The sequence below is a fragment of the Salmo trutta genome, chromosome 12 (assembly GCF_901001165.1).
Source record: "Salmo trutta chromosome 12, fSalTru1.1, whole genome shotgun sequence".
Taxonomy (NCBI): Eukaryota; Metazoa; Chordata; class Actinopteri; order Salmoniformes; family Salmonidae; genus Salmo; species Salmo trutta.
In genome coordinates this window covers 7,864,305-7,889,951 of record NC_042968.1, presented here as the reverse complement: position 1 = coordinate 7,889,951, position 25,647 = coordinate 7,864,305, and the positions used below count along the sequence as shown (strand labels likewise).

At 42.3% G+C, this 25,647-nt stretch overlaps 2 protein-coding genes across 4 annotated transcripts in view; one reads left to right on the top strand and one right to left on the bottom strand.

Annotated features, from left to right (window-relative positions):
- Positions 1-6,076, bottom strand: part of LOC115202853 (CD151 antigen) — a 49,478-nt gene extending 43,402 nt beyond the window's left edge. The window contains exon 1 of the mRNA XM_029766930.1: positions 5,876-6,076. The gene's annotated coding sequence lies outside the window, so the exon portion shown is untranslated. The remainder of the gene's footprint in view (positions 1-5,875) is intronic.
- Positions 6,077-6,105: 29 nt separating this feature from the next.
- LOC115202854 (transmembrane protein 138) lies at positions 6,106-25,449 on the top strand. 3 transcript variants are annotated; one of them, XM_029766933.1, is made up of 5 exons: positions 6,106-6,169; positions 22,137-22,815; positions 23,128-23,299; positions 24,264-24,339; positions 24,722-25,449. In XM_029766933.1, the coding sequence occupies exons 2-5, from the start codon at positions 22,622-22,624 to the stop codon at positions 24,838-24,840; spliced, it is 561 nt and encodes a 186-aa protein (XP_029622793.1). In that variant the 5' UTR covers positions 6,106-6,169; positions 22,137-22,621; the 3' UTR covers positions 24,841-25,449. The 3 variants fall into 3 exon arrangements, with proteins under 3 accessions (XP_029622793.1, XP_029622794.1, XP_029622792.1); XM_029766934.1 differs by lacking the exon at positions 6,106-6,169 and adding an exon at positions 6,194-6,450; XM_029766932.1 differs by lacking the exon at positions 6,106-6,169 and adding an exon at positions 11,671-11,876.
- The last annotated feature ends 198 nt before the right edge of the window (positions 25,450-25,647 follow it).

Below are 25,647 nucleotides of genomic sequence, written 5' to 3'. Positions count from 1 at the left end.
AATTATATGCATATTCTAGTTTCTGGGCAGGACTAATAATCAGATTAAATCGGGTGCGTTTTTTATCCAGCCGTGAAAATACTGCCCCCTAGCCATAAGAGGTTAAAAAGCGTGTGCGAGCAAGGAGGCCTACAAACCTGACTAAGTTACACCAGCTCTGTCAGGAGGAATGGGCCAAAATTCACCCAACTTATTGTGGAAAGCTTATGGAAGGCTACCCGAAACGTTTGACACAAGTTAAACAATTTAAAGGCAATGCTACCAAATACTAATTGAGTGTATGTAAACTTCTGACCCACTGGGAATGTGATGAAAGAAATAAAAGCAGAAAAAAATAATTCTCTCAACTATTATTCTGACATTCTTAAAATAAAGTGGTGATCCTAACTGACCTAAGACAGGGAATGTTTACTAGGACTAAATGTCAGGAATTGTGAAAAACTGAGTGTAAATGTATTTGGCTAAGGTATATGTAAACTTCCGACTTCAACTGTATGTGCTTGTGCACATGTTTGTCTCCATGGTGCTAGAAAATTAAAAAGGTAAGCATTGCACATTCACAAAAATCTGACAAAAAACTAATTTCAAGTTCAACATAATCCTCTCTCTACCCAACCTTTCAGGCTACGAGACAATTTATGCTTGATCCGAAAATGAAGTTCGATGCTCCGTATGGAGGGTGTGATGCAATTGCGGAGCCTCCGGAGGCATGCAAAGGCCAAATTGAGCTCCGTACCGCATCGCCGTGCGCCTCCCAAATTTTGTAACAACGCGGAGGGCTCCGCATTGACATGATTGTTTGACGGTAGGTGGGGGCGGAAGGTCCTGTATAAACACAAACTCACCTTCATGACAACTTCCTTCACAACATCTCTGCGCTGCTCCGAAGGAGCAAGAAGTATGAATACCGTGACTTCTGCCTAGGACGTATCACTGTAAATGCTGCACGGCCAAAGCAGACGTTGGATTGACCACACAGCACCTTTAACTCATCAGTCAAGTCCTGACCTGCCCTCTCCTCCTCCTCCGTCTGTCTCTCCCACACACACAGGCCGTACCAGAGTGTACTAGTCTAAGCTTTCTGTAATACTATTATAAGAGCCTTCTCTACTGTAATTTCACTGCCTTCTCTACACCACTCATGCACACACACACACACTAATACAAATGCAAGACAGCCTTCTCGAGCCTACTGTAACAGACTACTGCCAGCCAGCAAAGGGAAGAGGTTACAAAGCAAACAACAGCTGTGGAATGAAGACGCATTTGCATTGTGCTGTACTGAACTGTTTGAATGGGCTTATATTCACTAGAACACTGAGCACAGCAGCGTCATGCGTTCTCATGCCGCATGATCCGACCATTACCGTCTTTTACTGTTGAGAGGGCATACTTCATTCATGTGACCAATAATATTTTGGGGATTTATTTTAGAAAAGGCAATATCTATAACATTATCTCTCGATATACGAGATCAAAAGTTGGCCTGAACATATATAGTCAACACCCCAATGAGTTACACGCTTAGTCATTGAGTTCATTCGTGTCTGTGGATGCCCTTTCAGCTGGGTTGAGGAGCATAAAACCAGTGAGATCATACAGAGTTTATATCCACAGGCAAAAGGAGCTCATGGTCACCAAAAAAAAAATAGGTAAAGTTAAAAAAAAATAGTCACACATGGCCCACAAAAATGATGTGGGCATGAATAGGACTTGCTGACATTAACATCCCTATTACACTTGTGTGTGTCCAAAAACAAAATGTTATATGTACAGTAGCCAAAGCTATTTCTGGTGGAATAACTTTTCTGGCATCTAATATAGAGAACTCCATATCCAGCAAATCATTAAGTAAGCACACCATGCTTACATTTGGCGTTAGCAGACAATGGAGGTTACTTCATCAAGCATTCATGGTTTTACAGTGTGTGCAGGACCTATATTTGTGTGGGGGTCTGTCGACTGAACCTGCCCTGTGTCTGTTGACCATCTGTTAGGGTGCACCCCTTTAGTGTGTCCCTGTCGATTAAATTCAAACAAACCTTTGACAGGAACTCATCCTTGTATTATGTACATAAATGGTGCAGCTGAGTAAAGAAAACAAATGTGTACAGGAGGAACACAATGCACTAACGAGGTCCAATTTAAATTCCTAAACTGAGACATACAAAATCAAAGGCTCTTTCAATACACAGGGTTCAACACTGGAAACGTACATTAATGTTCAAGTTTGGAACACTGAAATCCCCTTTTTCCTTAAATCTTAATTGAGTCGCCTACCGCTCAATACAAGACCGCTGACGAGCAGAAATACCCCAGACATACCACACCTGTATGAAATAGGCTCACAACTTACCCCCAATGAGTAATCACTGACTTGTCTCCTGTGCATGACAGATCATTCAAGTATTTGAAGGCCTTGAACCCTTCCAGTTCCAGACATGTTTAGGACTTGGCAGAAGAAACCATGTTCCTTCACATTCGTATACTTTCATATTGGCTATAGGCCTATACGTGTTTAGTCAAACTATTATTAATTAGATTAAAGATAAATGAAAGCCATTATAATAATGAATACATCGGTTTTGGGGTATTTTGCAAACCACTGGCATATTAAGAAATGGCGCTGAAGGAGATGACTGCCGTTTTGTGATCCCGTAACCAATTGTGCATGTTTTTTCATGTTATTTGTAACTTATTTTGAACATAATGTTTCTGCCACCGTGTCTTATGACCGAAAACAGCTTCTAGAAATCAGAACAGCGAGCAACATTCACAAGGCCGCAGGGCCAGACGGATTACCAGGATGTGTACTCCGAGCATGCGCTGACCAACTGGCAAGTGTCTTCAGTGACATTTTCAACCTCTCCCTGTCTGAGTCTGTAATACCAACATGTTTCAAGTAGACCACCATAGTCCCTGTGCCCAAGAACACTAAGGTAACATGCCTAAAATGACTACCGACCCGTAGCACTCACGTCTGTAGCCATGAAGTGCTTTGAAAGGCTGGTTATGTCTCACAACACCATCATCCCAGAAACCCTAGACCCACTCCAATTTGCATATCACCCCAACAGATCCACAGATGAAGCATCACTATTGCACTCCACACTGCCCTTTCACACCTGGACAAAAGGAACACCTATGTGAGAATGCTATTCATTGACTACAGCTCAGCGTTCAACACCATAGTGCCCTCAAAGCTCATCACTAAGCTAAGGGCCCTGGGACTAAACACCTCCCTTTGCCACTGGATCCTGGACTTCCTGACGGGCCGCCCCCAGGTGGTAAGGGTAGGTAACAACACATCCGCCACACTGATCCTCAACACAGAAGCCCCACAAGGGTGTGTGCTCAGTCTCCTCCTGTCCTCCCTGTTCACTCATGACTGCACGGCCAGGCACGACTCCAACACCATCATTAAGTTTGCCAATGACACAACAGTGGTAGGCCTGATCACCAACAATGACGAGACAACCTATAGGGAGGAGGTCAGAGACCTAACCGTGTGATGCAAGGACAACAACCTCTCCCTCAACGTGATCAAGACAAAGGAGATGATTGTGGACTACAGGAAAAGGAGGACCGAGCACTCCCCCATTCTCATCGACAGGGCTGTAGTGGAGCAGGTTGAGAGCTTCAAGTCCCTTGGTGTCCACATCACCAACAATCTAACATGGTCCAAGCACACCAAAACAGTCGTGAATAGGGCACAACAAAATGTATTCCCCCTCAGGAGACTGAAAAGATTCGGCATGGGTCCTCAAATCCTCAAAAGGTTCTACAGCTGCACCATCGAGAGCATTCTGACTGGTTGGTATGGCAACTGCTCAGCCACCGACCGCAAGGCACTACAGAGGGTAGTACCTACGGCACAGTACATCACTGGGGCCAAGCTTCCTGATATCAAGGAAGTCTATACCAGGCGGTGTCAGAGGAAGGCCCTAAAAATTGTCAAAGACTCCAGCCACCCTAGTCATAGACTGTTCTCTCTGCTATCACATGGCAAGCGGTACCGGAGTGCCAAGTCTAGGTCTAAGAGGCTTCTAAACAGCTTCTACCCCCAGGCCATAAGACTACTGAACATCTAATCAAATGGCTACCCAGACTATTTGCATTGTCCCCCTCCTCTTTTACTCTGCTGCTACTCTGTTTATTATCTATGCATAGTCACTTTAATAACTCTACCCACATGTACATATTATCTCAATTACCTCGACTAACTGGTGCCCCCGCACATTGACTCTGTACCGGTACCCCCTGTATATAACCTCGCTATTGTTATTTTACTGCTGCTCTTTAATTATTTGTTACTTTTATTTTATTTTTTTAATGTATTTTTCTTAAAACTGCATTGTTGGTTAAGAATTTGTCAGTAAGCATTTCACTATAACGTCTACACCTGTTGTATTCGGCGCATGTGACAAATAAAATTGGATTTGATACTTATTGTAGTGTACAATAGTTTGTTAACAATTCTAAACATATTTATTTTGATGGGGGTTGTAGGGAATTCAAATGAAACACCTCATTGAAACTCCATAACTTAACATAGCATTTGAATTGCATGCAACTGTGACTGTCATACTAAATAGGCTACATGACAAAGAACAAAAGAAAATAGGTCGGAAAATAAACAGTGTTCTAAAGTTCCACCACTGGCGGACCGCGGGTGATTTTATTTGGCCCCCCAAGTTCTCATATTTTTATTTTGGAAATCTATTCCAAAGTATTACCACGCATAATAGAGAGATATACAATGCCTTTCAAAAGTATTCAGACCCTTTGGATTTCTTCACATTCTATTGTGTCACATGGTGGGATTCAAATGTATTTGTTAAGCCACATTGTACTCCTGAACTAATTTAAATTTGCCTAAACAAAGGGGCTGAAAACTTACACAACGACAATATTTTAGTTATGAATTGTGTATTTACCCCACCAACAAACAAAAAAATCTTACACTTTGACATTACATTGTTTTGTGTAGATTGTTGACAAAAAAAAGACAATAATATAAATCTTTATCCCACTTTTGTAACACGTTAAAATGGAAAGAATTCCAAAGGGTGTGAATACTTTTGCAAGGCACTGTATGTGACCATATACAAAATGTGAGCAAGGTTTGAAATGATTTAATGTTTTAGTCAAATATTATATCCGTTTGGGCTTTTTGCGGTCAATTTGCAGTCTACGAATTATACGTTCCGCCCATAGAGGAGGGACTCAAATGTAGGCAAGCAATAAACATTTCAGAACAACTACTAGTCAAATAAGACATGGGAGAGATGACGAGATTTATTTATAGACTAATACACTTGAAACAAATAGCCAAACCGAAAACTGGAGACATTACTAGTGCCTCCACCGCGATCAAACCGACATAAAAAATGTAAATGAAACGCAGCCTAACGTGATCATTGACAGCTGCCTTGAAGGACACACACATAAAATGCTTTGTGCTACTAAGATGAGTGAAATGTAGGCTAAACTGACAACGGAGTGAAGAGCGGAAATCTCCACTAACGAGCAAGTCTGACAGGGGGAGATTTAGTTGATGATCCCTGTTCTAGAGAATATTTGGCGTACCTAATCACAGCAGTTGACTGCGTATCTCCGATTCACAAATAATATAATTAGTGTGTTCCTGTGAGCTAGCCTACATGTTAGCTAGACAACAATCACTTTCCCGCAGCAATACGTTCAAATTGACATTTAAACCCTGCTTGGTATCACTAAAAGAAAAAAGAAATAGGTTGCTTTATAATCCAAAACGGAACGTTTAAATGAACTTCTGTGAATTGCAACATTGTGGCTGTCGAACATGTTAATGTTTTACAAAGTAACAAGCGTGAAGCTGCTGCTCCGTACCTACCTGCGGCTGTGTTGTTACAAGTAGCAAGGCGTTGACGTATCCAAAATAATAGATAGAGACGTTTAAAACTCTATTCTTCAGGGATTCCCTCAATTGTCCAAACCAAAGAGAGGAAGGGCAAAATACTAAACTTGTGAGTAGCAAGTCCACTAGAGTCTATGACTAAACAGTAGGTCGTGTCGACTCCACCCCAATCACCTTGCTTTTTTTTCCTGCCCTGGGGCAGTTCTGTTCCTGGTTGCTGCTTTGCGAACGGGAAACGGATTTGCGCTGAGTTAGAGTTTTCACTTAAAGGTATGCCAAACAAAAAACATTGATTTCAAAGTTTAACAAACCATGGGCTACAACTCTATGCACAAGGACTACTTTTAATAATGTTCACTGTAAATGTTATTTAAACATATTTACTGGAAGAGCTGTGTACTCCATTCTGTGTGTTGCGTTGTTCTGAAAAATCTGTTAAATATCTGCTCTGAATTAAGATTCAAGGATGTCTGCAGAAGGAATGGGGTGTCCGCGGGCTGTGACATGACGCATTTACTTTGAAAAAAATCTATTTTGCTTATTGTACTACAGTAAGTGAACTGGATTTTCACCAAGTAACATAATTGAGGTAACTGAATTTCATCATGGGTCCCTGATCTGTACTACACAGAAATGCATAGTTATGAATGAATGTCATTCTCTTAATGGTGATGTATCCTAAATAGGTACACAAAAGTAAAAATATGCAATATCCTCCTTTGCATGTTTGGGTATTATTCTACACCCTGGCTATTATTTTAATGAGCTCTGCCCCCAAACAAGACCAAATTTGGTTGGTCTGGTTCAGACCAAATCTGAACCAATGATACACATCTATGTTTCACAAGTTTGGACATCCAAGTACAGCAAAGTAGAGTACAGTGTGTCTCTTCAGAAACACATTGTGAAGGAAATCACAACCTTTTGCTCACCTGATATAGAATACCTCGTGGTAAGCTGCAGCCCCTTTAATCTACCAAGAGAGTTGTCATCCATATTCATCACGGCTGTATACATCCCTCCACAAGCCAACACCACTTTGGCACTCAACAAACTGTATAAACAAACAAGAAACCGCTCACCCAGAAGCAGTGTTTCTGGTGGGCGGAGACTTTAATGCAGAGAGTCAAATCCGTTCTACCTCACTTTTACCAACACGTCTCCTGTGCCATTAGGGGCACTAAAACTCTAGACCGCTTTTATTGTACCCACAGAAACGCATATAAGGCCCTCTCTCCTCCTCCCTTCAGCAAATCTGACCATGATTATATTCTCCTGCTTCCTGTTTACAAGCAAAAGCGCAATACAGAAGTGGTCCTATGAAGCAGATGCAAGGCTACAAGACTGTTTTGTTAGTACAGACTGGGACATGTTCCGAGATTCATCCGGATTCATGCAGAGCTAGCAGACGATAACGGATTACAAAGAGAAACCTGGCCGTGAGATGCCCAGTGATGCAGAACTCTCAAATTAACGAAATGCCTTTTATGCTCGATGCAAGGAATACAACACTGAGTGTTGCGTGAAAGCCACTGAGTTCCAGATGACTGTTTAATCTCGCTCTCCATGACCAATGTGAGTACATCTTTCAAACCGGTTAACACTTGCAAGGCCGCCGTGGCAGACGGAATACCAGGGTGCGGTTTCAAAGCATGTGCAGACCAGCTGGCAAATGTCTTCATGGACATTTTCAATCTCCCCTTGTCCCAGTCTGTAATTCCAACATGTTTCAAGCTGACCACCATTGTCCCTGTTCCTAAGAACTCCAAGGTAACCTGCCTAAATGACTATCATCCTGTAGCACTCACGTCTATAATTATGAAGTGCTTTGAAAGGCTGGCCATGACACACATCAACACCATCAACCCAGACACCCTGGACCCACACCAATTTGCATACCATCCCAACAGATCCCCAGATGACGCAATCTCAATTGCACTTCACTCTGCCCTCTCCCACCTGGACAAGAGAGGAAATAACTATGTGAGAATGCTGTTCATTGACTACAGCTCAGCGTTCAACACCATAGTCCCCTCCAAGCTCATCACCAACCTGGGGAACATGTAACTGAATACCTCCCTCTGTAACTGGATCCTGGACTTCCTGACTGGATGGACCAGGTGGTGAAGATAGGCAACAGCGCATCCGCCACGCTGACCCTCAACACGGGGACCCCTCAAGGGTGTGTGCTCAGTCCCCTCCTGTACTCCCTGTTCACCCATGACTGTGTGGCCACGCACGACTCCGACACCATCATCAAGTTTGCTGACGACACGACAGTGGTAGGCCTGATCACCGACGGTGATGAGAGCCTACAGGGAGGAGGTCAGAGACTTGGCAGTGGGATGTCATGACAGCAACCGCTCAACGTCAGTAAGACCAAGCAGCTGATCATGGACAACAGGAGAAAGAGGGGGGAGCACGCCCCCATTCACATCGACATCGACAGGGCTGTAGTGGAGCTGATCGAGAGCTTTGTTTTTTGTTGTCCACATCACTAAGGACTTAACATGGTCCACACACACACCTGCCCAGTCGTGAAGAAGTCTCAACCACCTCCTCTTCCCCCTCAGGAGACTGAAAGGATTTGGCATGGGCCATCAGATTCTCCAAAAGTTTTACAGCTGCACCATCGAGAGCATCGTGACTGGCTGCATCACAGCTTGGTATGGCAAATGCACCACCCTCAACCGCAAAGCACTACAGAGGGGGATGCAGACAGCCCAGTACATCACTGGGGCCGAGCTCCCTGCCATCCGGGACCTCTGTATCAGCCGGTGTCAGAGGAAGGCCCGAAAAATTGGCGAAGACGGTAGCCACCCAAGCCATATACTGTACACTCTGCTGCCGTTCAGCAAACAGTAAGCCATAAAACTGCTAAATAGCCGAACCTCAAATACCTCATGCCCCTGCACATTGATCTGGTATTGGTATTCCCTGTAATTTCAAAGATTTTACTGAGTTACAGTTCATATAAGGAACTCAGTCAATTTAAATACATTCATTAGGCCCTAATCTATGGATTTCACATTACTGGGAATACAGATATGCATTTGTTGTTCACAAATACCTGCAAAAAAAAGGGATCAGAAAACCGGTCAATGTCTTATGTGACCACCATTTGCCTCATGCAGCACGACACCTCTCCTTCACATAGAGTTGATCAGGCTGTTGATTGTGGCCGGTGGAATGTTGTCCCTCTCTTCTTCAATGACTGTACAAAGTTGATGGATATTGGCGGGAACTGGAACACGCTGTCGTACACGTCGATCCAGAGCATTCCAAATATGCTCAATGGGTGACATGTCTGGTAAGTATGCAGGCCATAGAAGAACTGGGATATTTTCAGCTTCCAGGAATTGTGTACAGATCCTTGCAACATGTATTATTATTATTATTATTATCATACTGAAACATGAGGTGATGACGGCGGATGAATGGCACGACAATGGACCTCAGGATCTCATCACGGTATCTCTGTGAATTCAAATTGCCATCAATAAAATGCAATTGTGTTCGATGTCCGTAGCTTATGCCTGCCCATACCATAATCCCACCGCCACCATGGAGCACTCTGCTCACAACGTTGACAGCAAACCACTCGCCCACACAACACCCAGTACAGTTGAACCCGGGATTCATCCAAGAAGAGCACACTTCTGTGGCATTGTTTTGTGTGACAAAACTGCACTTTTTTTGTCCCCCGCACAAGGTGCACCTGTGTAATGATCATGCTGTTTAATCAGCTTTTGATATGCCGCAGCTGTCAGGTGGATGGATTATCTTGGCAATGGAGAAATGCACTTTTTGTCGGTATGGAACATTTCTGGGATCTATTATTTCAGCTCATGAAACATAGGACCAACACTTTACATGCTGTGTTTATAGTTTTGTTCAGTGTAGCACAATTTTTCTTTTCATTATTATTTTTTAAGTCTGCATCATTGCGAAGGGTTAGTAAGAAAGCATTTCACGGATAAGTCTACACCAGTTGTATTCAGCGCATGTGACAAATACATTTTGATTTGATTAGTACAGCACAGAACAGTACAGTAGAGTTCAGTACAGTAGAGTTCAGTACAATACAGTACATTATAGTGTACTCAACTCCAGTGTGCCCTGCTGTGTACTGTACTGAACTCTACTCTATTGTACTGAACTACACTCTACTTTTCTTTACTGAACTCTACTTTGCAGTATTTTACTGTACTGTGCTGTCCAAACTTGTGAATACAACTGTGGCTTGTGACTACTATGATTTCCCATTGTAGCCAATTTAACTGCAGATATTCCATTACAGATTTTTCGGAAATTTGATTACCGTTTTGGTTTGAGTTTTAATCACTAATTAATTTATAAACAAAATTGATATCAGTAAAAACACTATAACTAATTGATAGTTCTACCTTTACTTGTTACTTCTGTGAACTTTCATTATCCTGTTTTTTATTTTTTATAAATTTGCAAAATTTTCTAAACCAGATTTTTCTTTGTCATTATGGGGTATTGTGTGTAGATTGATGAGGGGGGAAAGCTGACATTTTAGAATAAGGCTGTAATGTAACAAAATGTGGAAAAAGGGAAGGGGTTTGAATACTTTCCGAATGCAATGTATATACTTTTTCTGGTAGATGTTTTCTATGACCCCGTTTCCATCTGTTTGACCAGAAATCAAAGCCTTTGCTTATTCCACATTTTTAGGATGGAAAATGGTTGAAAAATGTATATTTATTAATTTATTAATGATATAGACTCGTAGCCTTCATTTGACACCCAAATTTGACATGCTCCTAGGAACTTCACGTGTTGGTGCTAATGGGTCATTTTACATGGAAATTGCTTGCTACTGATTTATGATCTTTCAAAAAGGTAACAAAATATGATATACTATCAGGTAGCCTAGTGGTTAGAGTGTTGGACTAGTAACCGAAAGGTTGCAATATCGAATCCCCGAGCTGACAAGGTCTGTCGTTCTGCCCCTGAACAAGGCAGTTAACCCACTGTTCCTGGGTCGTCATTGAAATTAAGAATTTGTTCATAACTGACTTGCCTAGTTAAATTAAGGTAAAATAAAACAAATAAATGATATACTAAACGTAAGCAGGCAAACACAAAATACATTTCTATCAATCGAAAAAGCATATGCACCTAACCATATAAAGAAAATTATACAAGCGGGTATGGGAGCCAACAGTTGGAACTGAGTATGATGGCATCTTCATAATTATTGGGACTGACCTTGTGCACATTATTTTTTCTTTATAGGCTGACATCCCATATCATATCATTATGCTCTATGTTCATTTAATTTCGAAAGAGACAGATTGACTGTTTTGTTTTATTGTAAAATTAGACTGACTTGAAATGGGGTAACTTATTTCCTATGTGCAACAATGTTTGAACGCTAAATGCACTGTACACAGCCTACTAATCGTCAAGTCTAAACGTTGTATTACCACTAGATGGCAATTGTTTACCTTTGGGTCGGTTTCATGTTATGTATTACCGTAATATTGTATATCGGCCGGCTATATATGCAAAGTTACTGTCAGCATCATCTGAAATGTAAGGATATGACGTTTTAGATATTTGCAAACAGACCTTTAAATACCAAATCACATTTGAAATCCCCATGAAGATACCCTTTTGTTTATCTTACTTTAATTTTGATCTATTAAATGATAATAGCCTAATTATTCCTGTTGCAATACAAAAGGGCCTAGGGTGCGCAATATGTTTGCAATAGAAAAAGGCTGCAGAGGTTTGTTCCATTGGACAAAAAATCACGCCCTTCTATTATGGATGTAGCGCGGAAAAAACCTGTCACCAAGGGAGACGCGGAGGTTGCGTATGTGCCAACGGTCTGTGTACTGCTGTGTTGTGGATGGTCGGGAGAGCTTGCGTAATTTGGAGAGAACTACGCGTGGGTAGACGCTACGTAGAGAAATCTTCAACATCTCAAAAAGGGACATTTCAGGTACTAGCTTCATTTTATCATGTTTTAATTTCAATATCGTGCTTTTCAGAATATCTTAAACTTGACACTACTGCTCACCATTTCCTGTAGACAACAAGCTGTCAGGTTGCTTCTTAAGGAGATTAACTACCTAGCCCTCACAATCTTTTTGTTGCTAAGGCTTTGAAAACACGGCAGAAGCCGAAAAGCAAAATTTGACAGCATCATTATCAGGTACAATGTCAATATAAGGTTGTTGGCCTAACTAACTCAAATATACTAAACTGAACAAAAATATAAATGCAACATGTAAAGTGTTCCCATGTTTCATGAGTTGAAATAAAAAATCCCAGACATTTTCCATATGAACAAAACTCTTATTTCTCTAAAATGTTTTAGGGAAACAAATTTGATTACATCCCTGTTAGTGAGCATTTCTCCTTTGCTAAGATCCTTCATTCACCTGACAGGTGTGGCATATCAAGAAGCTGATTAAACAACATTATCATTACAGATGTGCACCTTGTGCTGGGGACAATAAAAGGCCACTTTTAATGTGCCGTTTTGTCACACAACACAATCCCACAGATGTCTCAAGTTTTGTGGGAGTGTGCAATTGACATGCTGACTGCAGGAATGTCCACCAGAGCTATTGCCAGAGAATTTAATGTTATTTTCTCTACCACAAGCCGCCTCCAACATCGTTTTAGAGAATTTGGCAGTACGTCCAACCGGCCTCACAACCGCAGACCACGTGTAACCATGCCAGCACAGGACCTCCACATCTGGCTTCTTCACCTGCGGGATTGTTTTAGGAAGGGGAGGTTTGGGGAGTGCTGAGGATTATTTCTGTCTGTAATAAAGCCCTTTTGTGGGGAAAAACTCGTTCTGATTGCCTGGGCCTTGTTCCCTAGTCTGTGGTCCTGGCTGCCAAGTAGGTGGGCCTATGCCCTCCAAGGCCCACTCATGGCTGCACCCCTACCCAGTCATGTGAAATCCATAGATTTGGGTCAAATGTATTTATTTTCGATTTCCTTATATGAACTGTTACTCAGTAAAATCTTTGAAATTGTTGCATGTTGCATTTATATTTTTGTTCAGTATACATCGACATAGTTTAACAGCACAATGACAATAGTAAACCTTACTTGGCTTGGCTAGATGGCTTGTTTTTTGGCTTGTAACCAGCAGCTTTTGGCTCCCTATTTACACAGTCAAATGTTTGGTTGTTTGAATGAGAGTTGCTATTCATCTTCCAATCAGAAGGGAAAATAAATGAAATCAATACATCAAATATGTAATTACAATCTTTGTCTTATGGCGTCAACTTTCCGTATGTATAAAATTATAATGATGATACAAAGTGCAGCCTATTATTATTCTTGGGCACAGTTTATTGGAAGTTAGACTATGTCACTGTTCAAGAGCTACTGTGAGTCAGTTTACTAGGTTACAACTATAGCAACAGTTTGTGCATCGGACCAGCAAGGCTTGGCCTAGAGTCTTCAGTGTGTGAAACTAGTCCTAATCCACATCACACATGCCACAGTGTGAGGCTATAAATATGTCGATTGCGTCTCAGGTCATTAAAGTCCATGTGGAGTCATTAGGAAGTTTGTTGGGACAGTGAGCCAGCCTCACAGGATGCCATCACAGCAAGTGTAAGGACTATAGTACTCTACCTGGCTTTGTCACAAGCTGCAGTAGCACCAACACTCAGTAAATTGTATGAGACAGAGACAGTGGACGCTGCCTGTCTACTCAACAAGCGGACATCTCTGCGTTTACACAAGCAGCCCAATTTCTGATATTTTATTCACTAATTGGTCTTTTGACCAATCAGATCAGCTCCGAAAAAGATCTGATTTGAAAAGATCTGATGTGATTGGTCAAAAGACCAATTAGGCTTTGTTTACACAGGTAGACTAATCCTGATCTTGTGCTACTTGATTGGTCTTTTGTCCCATCAGATTGGTTATTTTGCCACTAATTGGGAAAAAGATCAGAATTGGGCTGCCTGTGTAAACGCAGCTTTTGACTGGCCAAGAGTGATATGACTAGGGCCCTGTGTTTTGCGCAATCATGTGATATAGCAAAATGTTATCCTGTATTTTAAGCCTTATCCAGAAATTATCCACAAAACGAAAGCAATTGTCTGAAAAGAATACGGGACAGTTTCATGAAAAGCTATAAATAAAGGTTAAAATCCAGACATTGCGTAAAACACACGTATGACTAATTGACAGACAAACAGATACACCTTCATCAGACCAACAGCGTCATTGCGTTTTGGTACATCAGAAGTATATTCATTTTCAATGGAACGCTGTGTTTGCCCTTGCAGCATTGCATTGCAGAGTTCTGTGTGGTGCATATGTTGGATTTATCCAACGTGTTCAAATGGTATGTGTAGATTTGACAGAAGTAGTAGCAAAAGGTGAATGTTGAACTTCTGTTGCATACATATCCAGTAAGAATGTTGGATTACAAATGTACAAATGTATTTTACGCAGCATTGATGCAATGGCGCTGTTGGTCTGATCGAGGCAATAGAGTTAGTGGTCATGAAGCCTCAGTGACAATTGTAGAGTGAAGTCATAGGCATGGTATACCATGCTGAAATGGCTTATTATACTGAACAAAAATATAAACGCAACAATTTCAAAGAGTTCACTGAGTTACAGTTCATATAAGGAAATCAGTCAATTGAAATAAATTCATTAGGCCCTAATCTAGGGATTTCACATGACTGGGAATACAGATATGAATCTGTTGGTCACAGATACCTTAAAAAGAAAAGTAGGGGCCTGCATCAGAAAACCAGTCAATATCTGGCGTGCCTCGTGCAGCGCGACACATCTCTTTCGCATAGAGTTGATCAGGCTGTTGATTGTGGCCTGTGGACTTGGTCCCACTGCTGCCAGCAACATACCAGTTTAAATCACAATTTATGCCAAGCAGTCAATCTGTGATGGATAGGACTCAGTGTGGTCATTATTATTACTCTTGGAGGCCACAATACTTGAAGCCTTGATTCCCAGGCAGAGTGAATGCAAGACTACAGTGTAAATCCTAGTTAAATAGCACTACTCTAGGTATCATTGTACTGAACGTCATGACTATGTAAAGTAAGAGGTCATATGCCAACATCATCATTATGTTGCACATTTTAACCGAAGGCGTTGATTAAAGGGATAACTAATGTATAGGTCAATGGGGTCATGGAGCTGGAGTGGCCTAGGCTAGGTCAATGGTTTTAATCCAGTAGGCCATGCTATAGCATGAAGCAGACCATCTCTGAGTCCCAATGATGTTCAGCACTTAGATCACTTCTGTTAATGGATTTTGAAGGGAAACTGGTGTAAGAAAATGGTGGAGGAAACCTATCTAGCTACACCAATCCAATTATTTTAAATGTGTGGGGAGGAGTGCAGGAGTGCACACTTCAGGAGAAAGATATAAGAATTGCCTAATCGTCAGTCAAAAAAAGAAAGCTCCCACTTCTGGACTACTTCTCCCCTTCAATGGGGCATCCAATTTAGGCACTAAACACTATCTCTAAGTCGAAACACTCAAGGCCATAACTCCAGTTTCCATGGTGGAAGTAAACTAGACTGCATGGCGATGACTAGCTTTGGCGATGACTAGTTTTGGCAAAGGCAATGACTGGCAATGGCAATGACTGGTTACAGAAATGACTGGTTACAGCATGACTGATTGAGTCTCTGAGGCCCCGGTGTCTGTATTGGACAGGGCTTTACTTCTGGGAACATGGCATTGGGCAGCTTAACACACAGTCACAATCCTTTCACCTGTGTGAACCACACCCAGCGGGTGACAGCGGCGGTGAGGTTGCCATTGTGCCACTCAGACCAGACAAGTGACAATTACAAGGTGCAAAAGGTCAGGCCTTGTTAATTGTGTCGAGATGGGCCAGTTTACTTTAACTAATTAAGTTACAGTATGCGGTGCCTAAACCAACCCTGTTAAGAAGTGATCTTAGTTTTGACAGACAGTGCCAGTCAGACCTGGGTCAGTTGTATTATTTTTTTTTTTCAGTTACTTTAGGTGCACTTGGTTTAGCTTACCTGGAGTCCGTGTCGGATGGGGAGGGTTTGCACATTTAGAACTATCCCATGGGTGCTATTGTGCCTGGAAAGCCAAATCAGGCACACCTAAAGTATTGTACACACCTATGGAAATACAGCATAATTTAGACCCAAATATGATGCCAGTTCTTGTTATTTGTATCTTGTCAGCCATGGAATATTTAGGGCCAAATCGTCAAAATAAAGTATTTGCCATATATGTATCTCACGTGTTTACATTTGACACTTACATGCGACATCTGCAATTAGAATACGAAGATTGCATTGAAAAGACATGTCTGAAAGTCGCTTTGTGGTCTGATTGTGTTCAGATCTGGCTGACCACATCAGGAGTTGGTCAGGGACGCATTGTGTGTGGATTTCTCCTCAGTCTGGATGCAATCAGGCTATCGAAAGCGCATACAGTGGGCGACGTCATCAGTGGAATGGGCTAAATATAACAATAATAACAACAACAACTGATAGGTACCGCTAACTACTGTAGCCAACTAATCTCTCTGGGAAAAACGTTCCTAGCGTGTGAGGAATGTGTTTGCTGGCCTCAAATACTAGCGAATATTTAGAAGAAAAAAAAAAAGTTTTGTTTGGCTAGAGTTATGCTAACCTGTTGCGATCCCTTTAGAATTGCTAGCTTGCTAGCTAGCTACATAGGTTAGCTGGCTATTTAGCTACAGTAGTTAGCTACTGCCATCAGTTGTTGTGTTATTATCGTATTTAGCCTATTCCACCATTTGTAGAATGCATACTGGCATTTGAAAATAGTGCGGGAAAAGGGAATCTGGACGCGGTAGACACATTTTAAATATAGGTGTAGATGCATGACGTTCGGAATTCCGTGATCAGAGCGCGATGATCAGAATACTAAAGCTGCATGAATTGTCAAGTCTAGACATGGCCTTATAGCTCTACATCCACACATGTCATGTCACATTTAGGCCAGTTTAGGGTATTCATATTTTGCGAAATTAAAAACTGACTGATTTAAGATGCGTATGATTGGACCACTCAATGATACTGTCCTGGATGTTCATGCAACATAGTCAGTGGCGGTCCTAGCCTGTATGGCTCCCTGGGCGAACCCCCCCTTCAGCACCATTCTGCACTAACTGTGATTTTTATTCAGACATTTGGAACAACACAAATAAATAATCTTAACATTTTAAAACTATATAAACATAAAAATATATACAAAATTAAGACTCGTAAATATCAAAAAGAAGTAGCAAAGACAAATAGGAACAAATTGTAGCATATAAATACAAATGAAAAAGCGAATTGAATTATTACACTATTACCCTATTGCTAACAAAAAACACACAAATATAACTAAATTTCACAAATCCTATATCACACAAATACACAAATAGAATAACACACTTATAAAGAAGAGAACCTGGTTTATTTGGTAGCATTTCGTAGTGTGATGGATTTGACTAATTGCATTAGTACTGTACAAAGTTAGAGGTGCGCTATTTGATAGATTACCCGCTCCACCTATCTCGGGCTTCCAGTGGGGAGACCTGAGGTCAACCTGGCATCTTGCCACCCTTGGCAAGATGCCGCCCTGGGCGGCTGCCCATATTGTCTATACCTAAATCCGCCACTGAACATAGTCATATCAAGTATTTTGAGTAACCCTTTGTGTGCGTGTGTGTGTGTACATCTGTTTATGTTTGGGAAACAGACCTACGCGCCAGGTAGTGACCGTAAGAAGGGGAATAGTTCAGACAGTGAAGATTTCTCCACTCAGTGGGTTACACCTGTCATTTGCCGGCTTGCCTTCCTGACTGCCTGTCTGTCTATGTAACAGTCTTTCCCCTCCAGTGACCTTGTGTAACACTACAATATGTAAAAACAAAGTTGGATCAACCAAGACTATTAATCCCTCTCATCAATCAAATTTATTTATAAAGCCCTTCTTACATCAGCTGATGTGACAAAGTGCTGTACAGAAACCCAGCCTAAAACCCCAAACAGCAAGCAATGCATGTGTAGAAGCACGGTGGCTAGGAAAAACTCCATAGAAAGGCCAGAACCTAGGAAGAAACCTAGAGAGGAACCAGGCTATGAGGGGTGGCCAGTCCTTCTGACTGTGCCAGGTGGAGATTATAACAGAACATGGCCAAGATGTTCAAATATTCATTGATGACCAGCAGGGTCAAATAATAATAATCACAGTGGATGTCGGGTGCAACAGGCCAGCACCTCAGGAGTAAATGTCAGTTGGCTTTTCATAGCCGATCATTCAGAGTATCTCTACCGCTCCTGCTGTCTCTAGAGTTGAAAACAGCAGGTCTGGGACAGGTAGCATGTCCAGTGAACAGGTCAGGGTTCCATAGCCGCAGGCAGAACAGTTGAAACTGGAGCAGCAGCACGGCCAGGTGAACTGGGGACAGCAAGGAGTCATTAGGCCAGGTAATCCTGAGGCATGGTCCTGGGGCTCAGGTCCTCCGAGAGAGAGAATTAGAGAGAGCATACTTAAATTCACATGGGACACCGGATAAGACAGGAGAAATACTCCAGATATAACAGACCGACCTTAGCCCCCCGACACAAACTACTGCAGCATAAATACTGGAGGCTGAGACAGGAGGGGTCTGGAGACACTGTGGCCCCGTCCGGCGATACCCCCGGACAGGGCCAAACAGGCAGGATATAACCCCACCCACTTTGCCAAAGCACAGACCCCACACCACTAGAGGGATAACTTCAACCACCAACTTACCATCCTGAGACAAGGCCGAGTATAGCCCACGAAGATCTATGCCACGGCACAACCCAAGGGGGGGTGCCAACCCGGAGAGGAAGATCACGTCAGTGACTTAACCCACTCAAGTGACGCACCCCTCCTTGGGACGGCATAGAAGAGCACCAGTAAGCCAGTATCTCAGCCCCTGTAATAGGGTTAGAGGCAGAGAATCCCAGTGGAGAGAGGGGAACCGGCCAGGCAGAGACAGCAAGGGCAGTTCGTTGCTCCAGTGCCTTTCCGTTCACCTTCACACTCCTGGGCCAGACTACACTCAATCATATGACCTACTGAAGAGATGAGTCTTCAATAAAGACTTAAAGGTTGAGCCCGAGTCTCTGTCTCTCACATGGATAAGCAGACCATTCCATAAAAATGGAGCTCTACAGGAGAAAGCCCTGCCTCCAGCTGTTTGCTTAGAAATTCTAGGGACAGTAAGGAGGCCTGCGTATTGTGACCGTAGCGTACATGTACGGCAGGACCAAATCAGAAAGATAGGTAGGAGCAAGCCCATGTAATGCTTTGTAGGTTAGCAGTAAAACCTTAACCAGCCCTTGCCTTAACAGGAAGCCAGTGTAGAGAAGCTAGCACTGGAGTAATATGATAAAATTTTGGGGTTCTAGTCAAGATTCTAGCAGCCATGTTTAGCACTAACTGAAGTTTATTTTGTGCTTTATCCGGGTATCTGGAAAGTAGAGCATTGCAGTAGTCGAACCTAGAAGTGACAAATGCATGGATACATTTTTCTGCGTCATTTTTGGACAGAAAGTTTCAGATTTTTGCAATGTTACGTAGATGGGGAAAAAGATGTCCTTGAAACAGTCTTGAGTAACGCCGAGGTCCTTCACAGTTTTATTTGAGACGACTGTACAACCGTCAAGATTAATTGTCAGATTCAACAAAAGATCTCTTTGTTTCTTGGGACCTAGAACAAGCATCTCTGTTTTGTCCGAGTTTAAAAGTAGAACATTTGCCGCCATCCACTTCCTTATGTCTGAAACACAGGCTTCCAGGGAGGGACATTTTGGGGCTTTAGCATGTTTCATCGAAATGTACAGCTGTGTGTCATCCGCATAGTAGTGAAAGTTAACATTATGTTTCCGAATGACTTCACCAAGAGCTAAAATATATAGTGAATATATAGTGGTCCTAAAATGGAGCCTTGAGGAACACCAACATTTATAGTTGATTTGTCCGAGGACAAACCATCCACAGAGACAAACTGATATCTTTCCGACAGATAAGATCTAAACCAGGCCAGAACTTGTCCGTGTAGACCAATTTGTGTTTCCAATCTCTCCAAAAGAATGTGGTGATCAATGGTATCGAAAGCAGCACTAAGGTCTAGGAGCACGAGGACAGATGCAGAGCCTCGGTTTGACGCCATTAAAAGGTCATTTACCACCTTCACAAGTGCAGTCTCAGTGCTATGATGGCGTCTAAAACCAGACTGAAGCATTTCGTATACATTGTCTTCAGTTCTAACATTTTTGAGAGGAATGGGAGATTCGATATAGGCCGATAGTTTTTTATATTTTCTGGGTCAAGGTTTGGCTTTTTCAAGAGAGGCTTTATTACTGCCACTTTTAGTGATTTTGGTACACATCCGGTGGATAGAGAGTCGTTTATTATGTTCAACATAGGAGGGCCAAGCACAGGAAGCAGCTCTTTCAGTAGTTTAGTTGGAATAGGGTCCAGTATACAGCTTGAAGATGTAGAGGCCATGTCAACAGAGACTCTGTGTCAAGAGATGTATTACTAAAAAACTTGAGTGTCTCCCTTGATCCTAGGTCCTGGCACAGTTGTGCAGACTCAGGACAACTGAGCTTTGGAGGAATACGCAGATTTAAAGAGGAGTCCGTAATTTTCTTTCTAATGATCATGATCTTTTTCTCAAAGAAGTTCATGAATTTATCACTGCTGAAGTGAAAGCCATCCTCTCTTGGGAAGGCTGCTTTTTAGTTAGCTTTGCGACAATATCAAAAATAAATTTTGGATTGTTCTTATTTTCTTCAATTAAGTTGGAAAAATAGCATGATCGAGCAGCAGTGAGGGCTCTTCAATACTGCACGGTACTGTCTTTCCAAGCTAGTCGGGCTTCCAGTTTGGTGTAGCGCCATTTCCGTTCCAATTTTCAGGAAGCTTGCTTCAGAGCTTGGGTATTTTCTGTATACCAGGGAGCTAGTTCCTTATGACAAATGTTTTTTGTTTTTAGGGGTGCGACTGCATCTAGGGTATTGCGCAAGGTTAAATTGAGTTCCTCAGTTAGGTGGTTAACTGATTTTTGTACTCTGACATCCTTAGGTAGGTGGAGGGAGTCTGGAAGGGCATCTAGGAATCTTTGGGTTGTCCAAGAATTTATAGCACGATTTTTGATGATCCTTGGTTTGGGTCTGAGCACATTATATGTTGCGATTGCAAACGTAATAAAATGGTGATCCGATAGTCCAGGATTATGAGGAAAAACATGAAGATCCACAACATTTATTCCACGGGACAAAACTAGGTCCAGAGTATGACTGTGGCAGTGAGTAGATCCAGAGACATGTTGGACAAAACCCACTGAGTCGATGATGGCTCCGAAAGCCTTTTGGAGTGGGTCTGTGGACTTTTCCATGTGAATATTAAAGTCACCAAAAATGTGAATATTATCTGCCATGACTACAAGCTCCGATAGGAATTCAGGGAACTCAGTGAGGAACGCTGTATATGGCCCAGGAGGCCTGTAACAGTAGCTATAAAAAGTGATTGAGTAGGCTGCATAGATTTCATGACTAGAAGCTGAAAAGACGAAAACTTCTTCTTTTTTTTTTGTAAATTGAAATTTGCTATCGTAAATGTTAGCAACACCTCCGCCTTTGCGGGATGCGTGGGGGATATGGTCACTAGTATAACCAGGTGAGGCCTCATTTAACACAGTAAATTCATCAGGCTTAAGCCATGTTTCAGTCAGGCTAATCACATCAAGATTATGATCAGTGATTAGTTAATTTACTATAACTGCCTTGGAAGTGAGGGATCTAACATTAAGTAGCCCTATTTGGAGATGTGAGGTATCACAATCTCTTTCAACAATGGCAGGAATGGAGGAGGTCTTTATTCCAGTGAGATTGCTAAGACGAACACCGCCATGTTTAGGTCTGCCCAACCTAGGTCGAGGCACAGACACGGTCTCAGTGGAGATCGCTGAGCTGACTACACTCATTTGTCTTCTTCTCACATTATTTCCACAAAAAACATCTGGAAAGGAGGATAGATTTCCATTCTCCATATATATATATATATATATATATATATATATATATATATATATATAAACTGTACCTGGATCATTTGATTCTGCTCTTTTAAGGTATTACTGATTTATTTATTTTTTACCACTGTATATTGTTTACTCTCTGCTCACTCTGTTTTTCTCTACTACAGAGTCTCTGTTGACTATAGCTGTGGAATGGATTTACAGCCAGTAGAAAGATGATGCGGGTAGAACACCCTATTGGAAATCGACTGTCACCTTTGCCTGTAGGTGTTCAAAGCTAACACCATGCCATAAAGAACTGTGTGCTACAACAATTTTACTGTGGGCTAGAACTATTCTTTTGGGCTGGAAAGTGGACCCTCTCCACTTTCAACATGCTGATAGCTAACAATAGCATTTTCAGAGAGCTCTTCCATTGTCTCTGGCCGATAGCAGGCCTCCGAGCTCCTCAGTCAGTGGAATAGTCCTTAATTAGGAACAACAAACGCACTGCACCGCCATCTGCTCCACATAAACAGATCTATTGGACACATCAAGCTGCCGTGCAGAAGCTCAAGCCGGCAGCTGGCAGCTGGCAGCTGGCACTTCTGCATGTGTGCACCAGTGTCTGTATAGTTGGTGTGTATGTTTCCCTGTCTGCATGTGTGTGTGAATGTGCGCCACCTTGGATCCTGCTCGGAGCCACACACAGCCCGGGCGCCCAGCCTTCGGTCCGGAGATGCTGCAGACCAACAACTACTCCCTGGTGCTGCTGATCCAGCTGAGCCTGTTGACCTTTGACCTGTTCGTCAACTCCTTCAGCGAGCTGCTGAGGGCCGCGCCCGTCGTCCAGCTGGTGCTCTTCATGTAAGACGCGGGGAAGGATGGGAGAGCCAGGGGGTAGACTCTGATGTAAATGAATTATTCAAAGCTTCTTCATTTAAGAGGTAAAAAGGGTGGGAGAAAGAGGGGATTGACACAATGTAAAAAGCAGTGTGTGTGTGTGTTCATTTGTGTGTCTTCATTTGTTTAACGTGACTGTAACTAAATGGAAGCTCCTCTCTCTCTCTCTCTTCTCTGCTCTCTCTCTTCTCTGCTATCTCTCTCTCTCTCTCTTCTCTCTCTCTGCTCTCTCTCTCTCTCTCTCTCTCTCTCTCTCTCTCTCTCTCTCTCTCTCAGTATCCAGGACATAGCCATCCTGTTTAACCTGATCATCATTCTGCTGATGCTGTTCAACACCTACGTATTCCAGGTGGGCCTGGTGTCCTTGCTGCTGGAGCGCTTCAGGGCCCTGCTGCTGCTCTCTGCCCTCTACCTGACCCTCAGCATCTCCCTACACTCCTGGATCATGGTACGCTGTGTGTGTCAATTAAAATCAAAGTTTATTTGTCACATACACAGTTTACAGCAGGCATGAAAGGTGCAGCGAAATGATTATGTGTTAGCTCCCTCAATGCAGTACATTAGTCAATATCAACAACAAAAAGAGTCAAGTCAGAAATAACAAGTAAGAGAGATAATATGCATAGTAATAATGGACTGTATTTATACTGCATTTACAAATATAAAGTGGGCAGTGAGGGACTTGGTCTAGCAGTGGAATAAATAGTATTTAATAGAACAGCAGCATTGACTGTGTGTGTGTTGCACTTGACTTTCTTCCCCCCTACTAGCACCGACTTTGTGATTAGCTGCTTTATTGAGGTAAAATGTATTTACTATGATTGCGATATTACTGAGATATGTGATTGTCCCACCATATGTGGTTGTCCCACCATCACTAACTGTATGTCACTCTGGATAAGAGCGTCTACTAAATGACTCAAATATACCAATATCAAGTGTGTGCGTGGGTGCTTGTGCGTGTGTTTATGGATGTGTTTGTGTGTACGTTTTTGTGTAAGGGTTGAGTGTGTGGGTAGTCAGTGCAAATAATCTCTAAAGTGCAGATCATCTTTGAGGTGAAAATAGTCTCTAAGGTGCAGGTCTGGGCAGGTGGACAGCTAGGATTAGCTGTTCAGCAGTCTGATGGCCTGGTGGTAGTAGCTGTCTCAAAGCCTGTTGTTCTGAGACCCGATGCTCCGATACCGCTTGCCAGGTGGTCACAGAGTGACTAGTCCGTGGCTCAGTTGACCAGATGACGAGCTTAATGGCTTCAAGTTTTCTGTAGGCCTCAATCATTTATTCCATGTGTATTGGGATGTGTATTACTACATTACATGTGTATTACTATCAAATTATGGTTTATTATATGTTTTAGTGAAAGAATGCTATCCCTCACTTTATGGTGTATTGGGTTGTGTCTATCTCTGCAGAATCTACGCTGGCTAAAATCAAACCGCTATGTGTGGACTGATGGTCTCCAAGTGCTTTTTGTCTTCCAAAGAATAGGTGAGGCTGTCTTTGATCACACACTTACTGAAACACATTTTAGGAAACATTTTAGGCCTGAAACGCAATCCATCTTGGGTGCCTTCATTGAATCAAATAAGGTGGAGATCAGCCCTACATGGTAAATACTTATTGAAGGTGTGTAGTACTACATCAGTCATACACACATGCACAAACACACACACACCCAGCTCTCACACTGTTTATTTATATAGCGTAGTAGATAGGTACCAAGTTGACCCTTGAGGGCCATATGGGTCTGATTTTCATTCCCTTTATGTCCTAATTGGTTAAGAGGATTAATTGATTGTTGTTGTCTTTTCTGTTTCAAAACCAAATGACTTCAGTATTTCATTGGCGTGTGATGTGTGTTTGTGTGCAGCGTCCGTGTTGTACTACTACTTCTACAAGCGCACCACGGAGTACCTGGGTGACCCTCGGCTCTATGAAGACTCGCCTTGGCTCAGAGACGCCTTTGCCAACGCCAGGGCCCGCCAGTGAGCAAAGAGCAGTGTGTGTGGACATGAAACTGGTATGGACAGATCCAAAATAAACCCCTCCCACGTCCCCCGGACACAGAGAGACACTGCTACAGTACGTGCAGAGCTGAAATAGACGCTACAGTGCACAGGCCTGAGCTTATATGGAGGGGAAAAAAACAGCGGGAAGACCTCTGTGCTCTATCAGACATGGGTCAACTTTAACAAGGAGGGTCAGAAATTAGATTCTGCTTGGATACAGCAAGTCACTTTGCAGAGCAAGCCAGATGTACAGGCAAACTGGTTTAGGGCCTTGATGGACAGAATGCTATACCAAGATGACTTTGATGCTAACATGTGAGAACTCCTAGTTTGATGTGGCATTGACACAACACGGTGTATTTTTTTTTCACACTTTGAAACTGGGTTTGTCTGTGTCATTTATCTATCGATGTAGTTATTATGTGTTGTTTTTTTTATGTGGGATGATTTGTGAGTTTGTGTGACATATTTTCTTGTGAAGATGACTGGAAAGAAAAACCAATGATGTTTTATGTGTTTAAAATGCTTACTTTTTCCTGTTTTTTGTACAAATGTATTAAACAAAACCCAGACAGTGCATACACTGATACACCCTGTATGTGCTCAGTATTCCTTTCGGTAAATACTTCCAATGTTAATCCTATATCACACGCATGCACACACATGCGCTCAGCATAAGCACACATTTATGTGACACATCAATTTACGTCACAAGCTCTCAGCATTGTGAATGAGCTTACCTTTTTCTTATGACCCTATGCAGTCATTGCATTGACATGCCTCCTAA

Excerpts from the sequence above, each read along its gene's own strand:
- LOC115202854 (XM_029766933.1), top strand. The coding sequence starts at position 22,622 with ATGTGCGCCACCTTGGATCCTGCTCGGAGCCACACACAGCCCGGGCGC. Across the intron at positions 22,816-23,127 it reads GTCCAGCTGGTGCTCTTCAT|TATCCAGGACATAGCCATCC; the intron begins GTAAGACGCGGG and ends TCTCTCTCTCAG. Across the intron at positions 23,300-24,263 it reads CCCTACACTCCTGGATCATG|AATCTACGCTGGCTAAAATC; the intron begins GTACGCTGTGTG and ends CTATCTCTGCAG.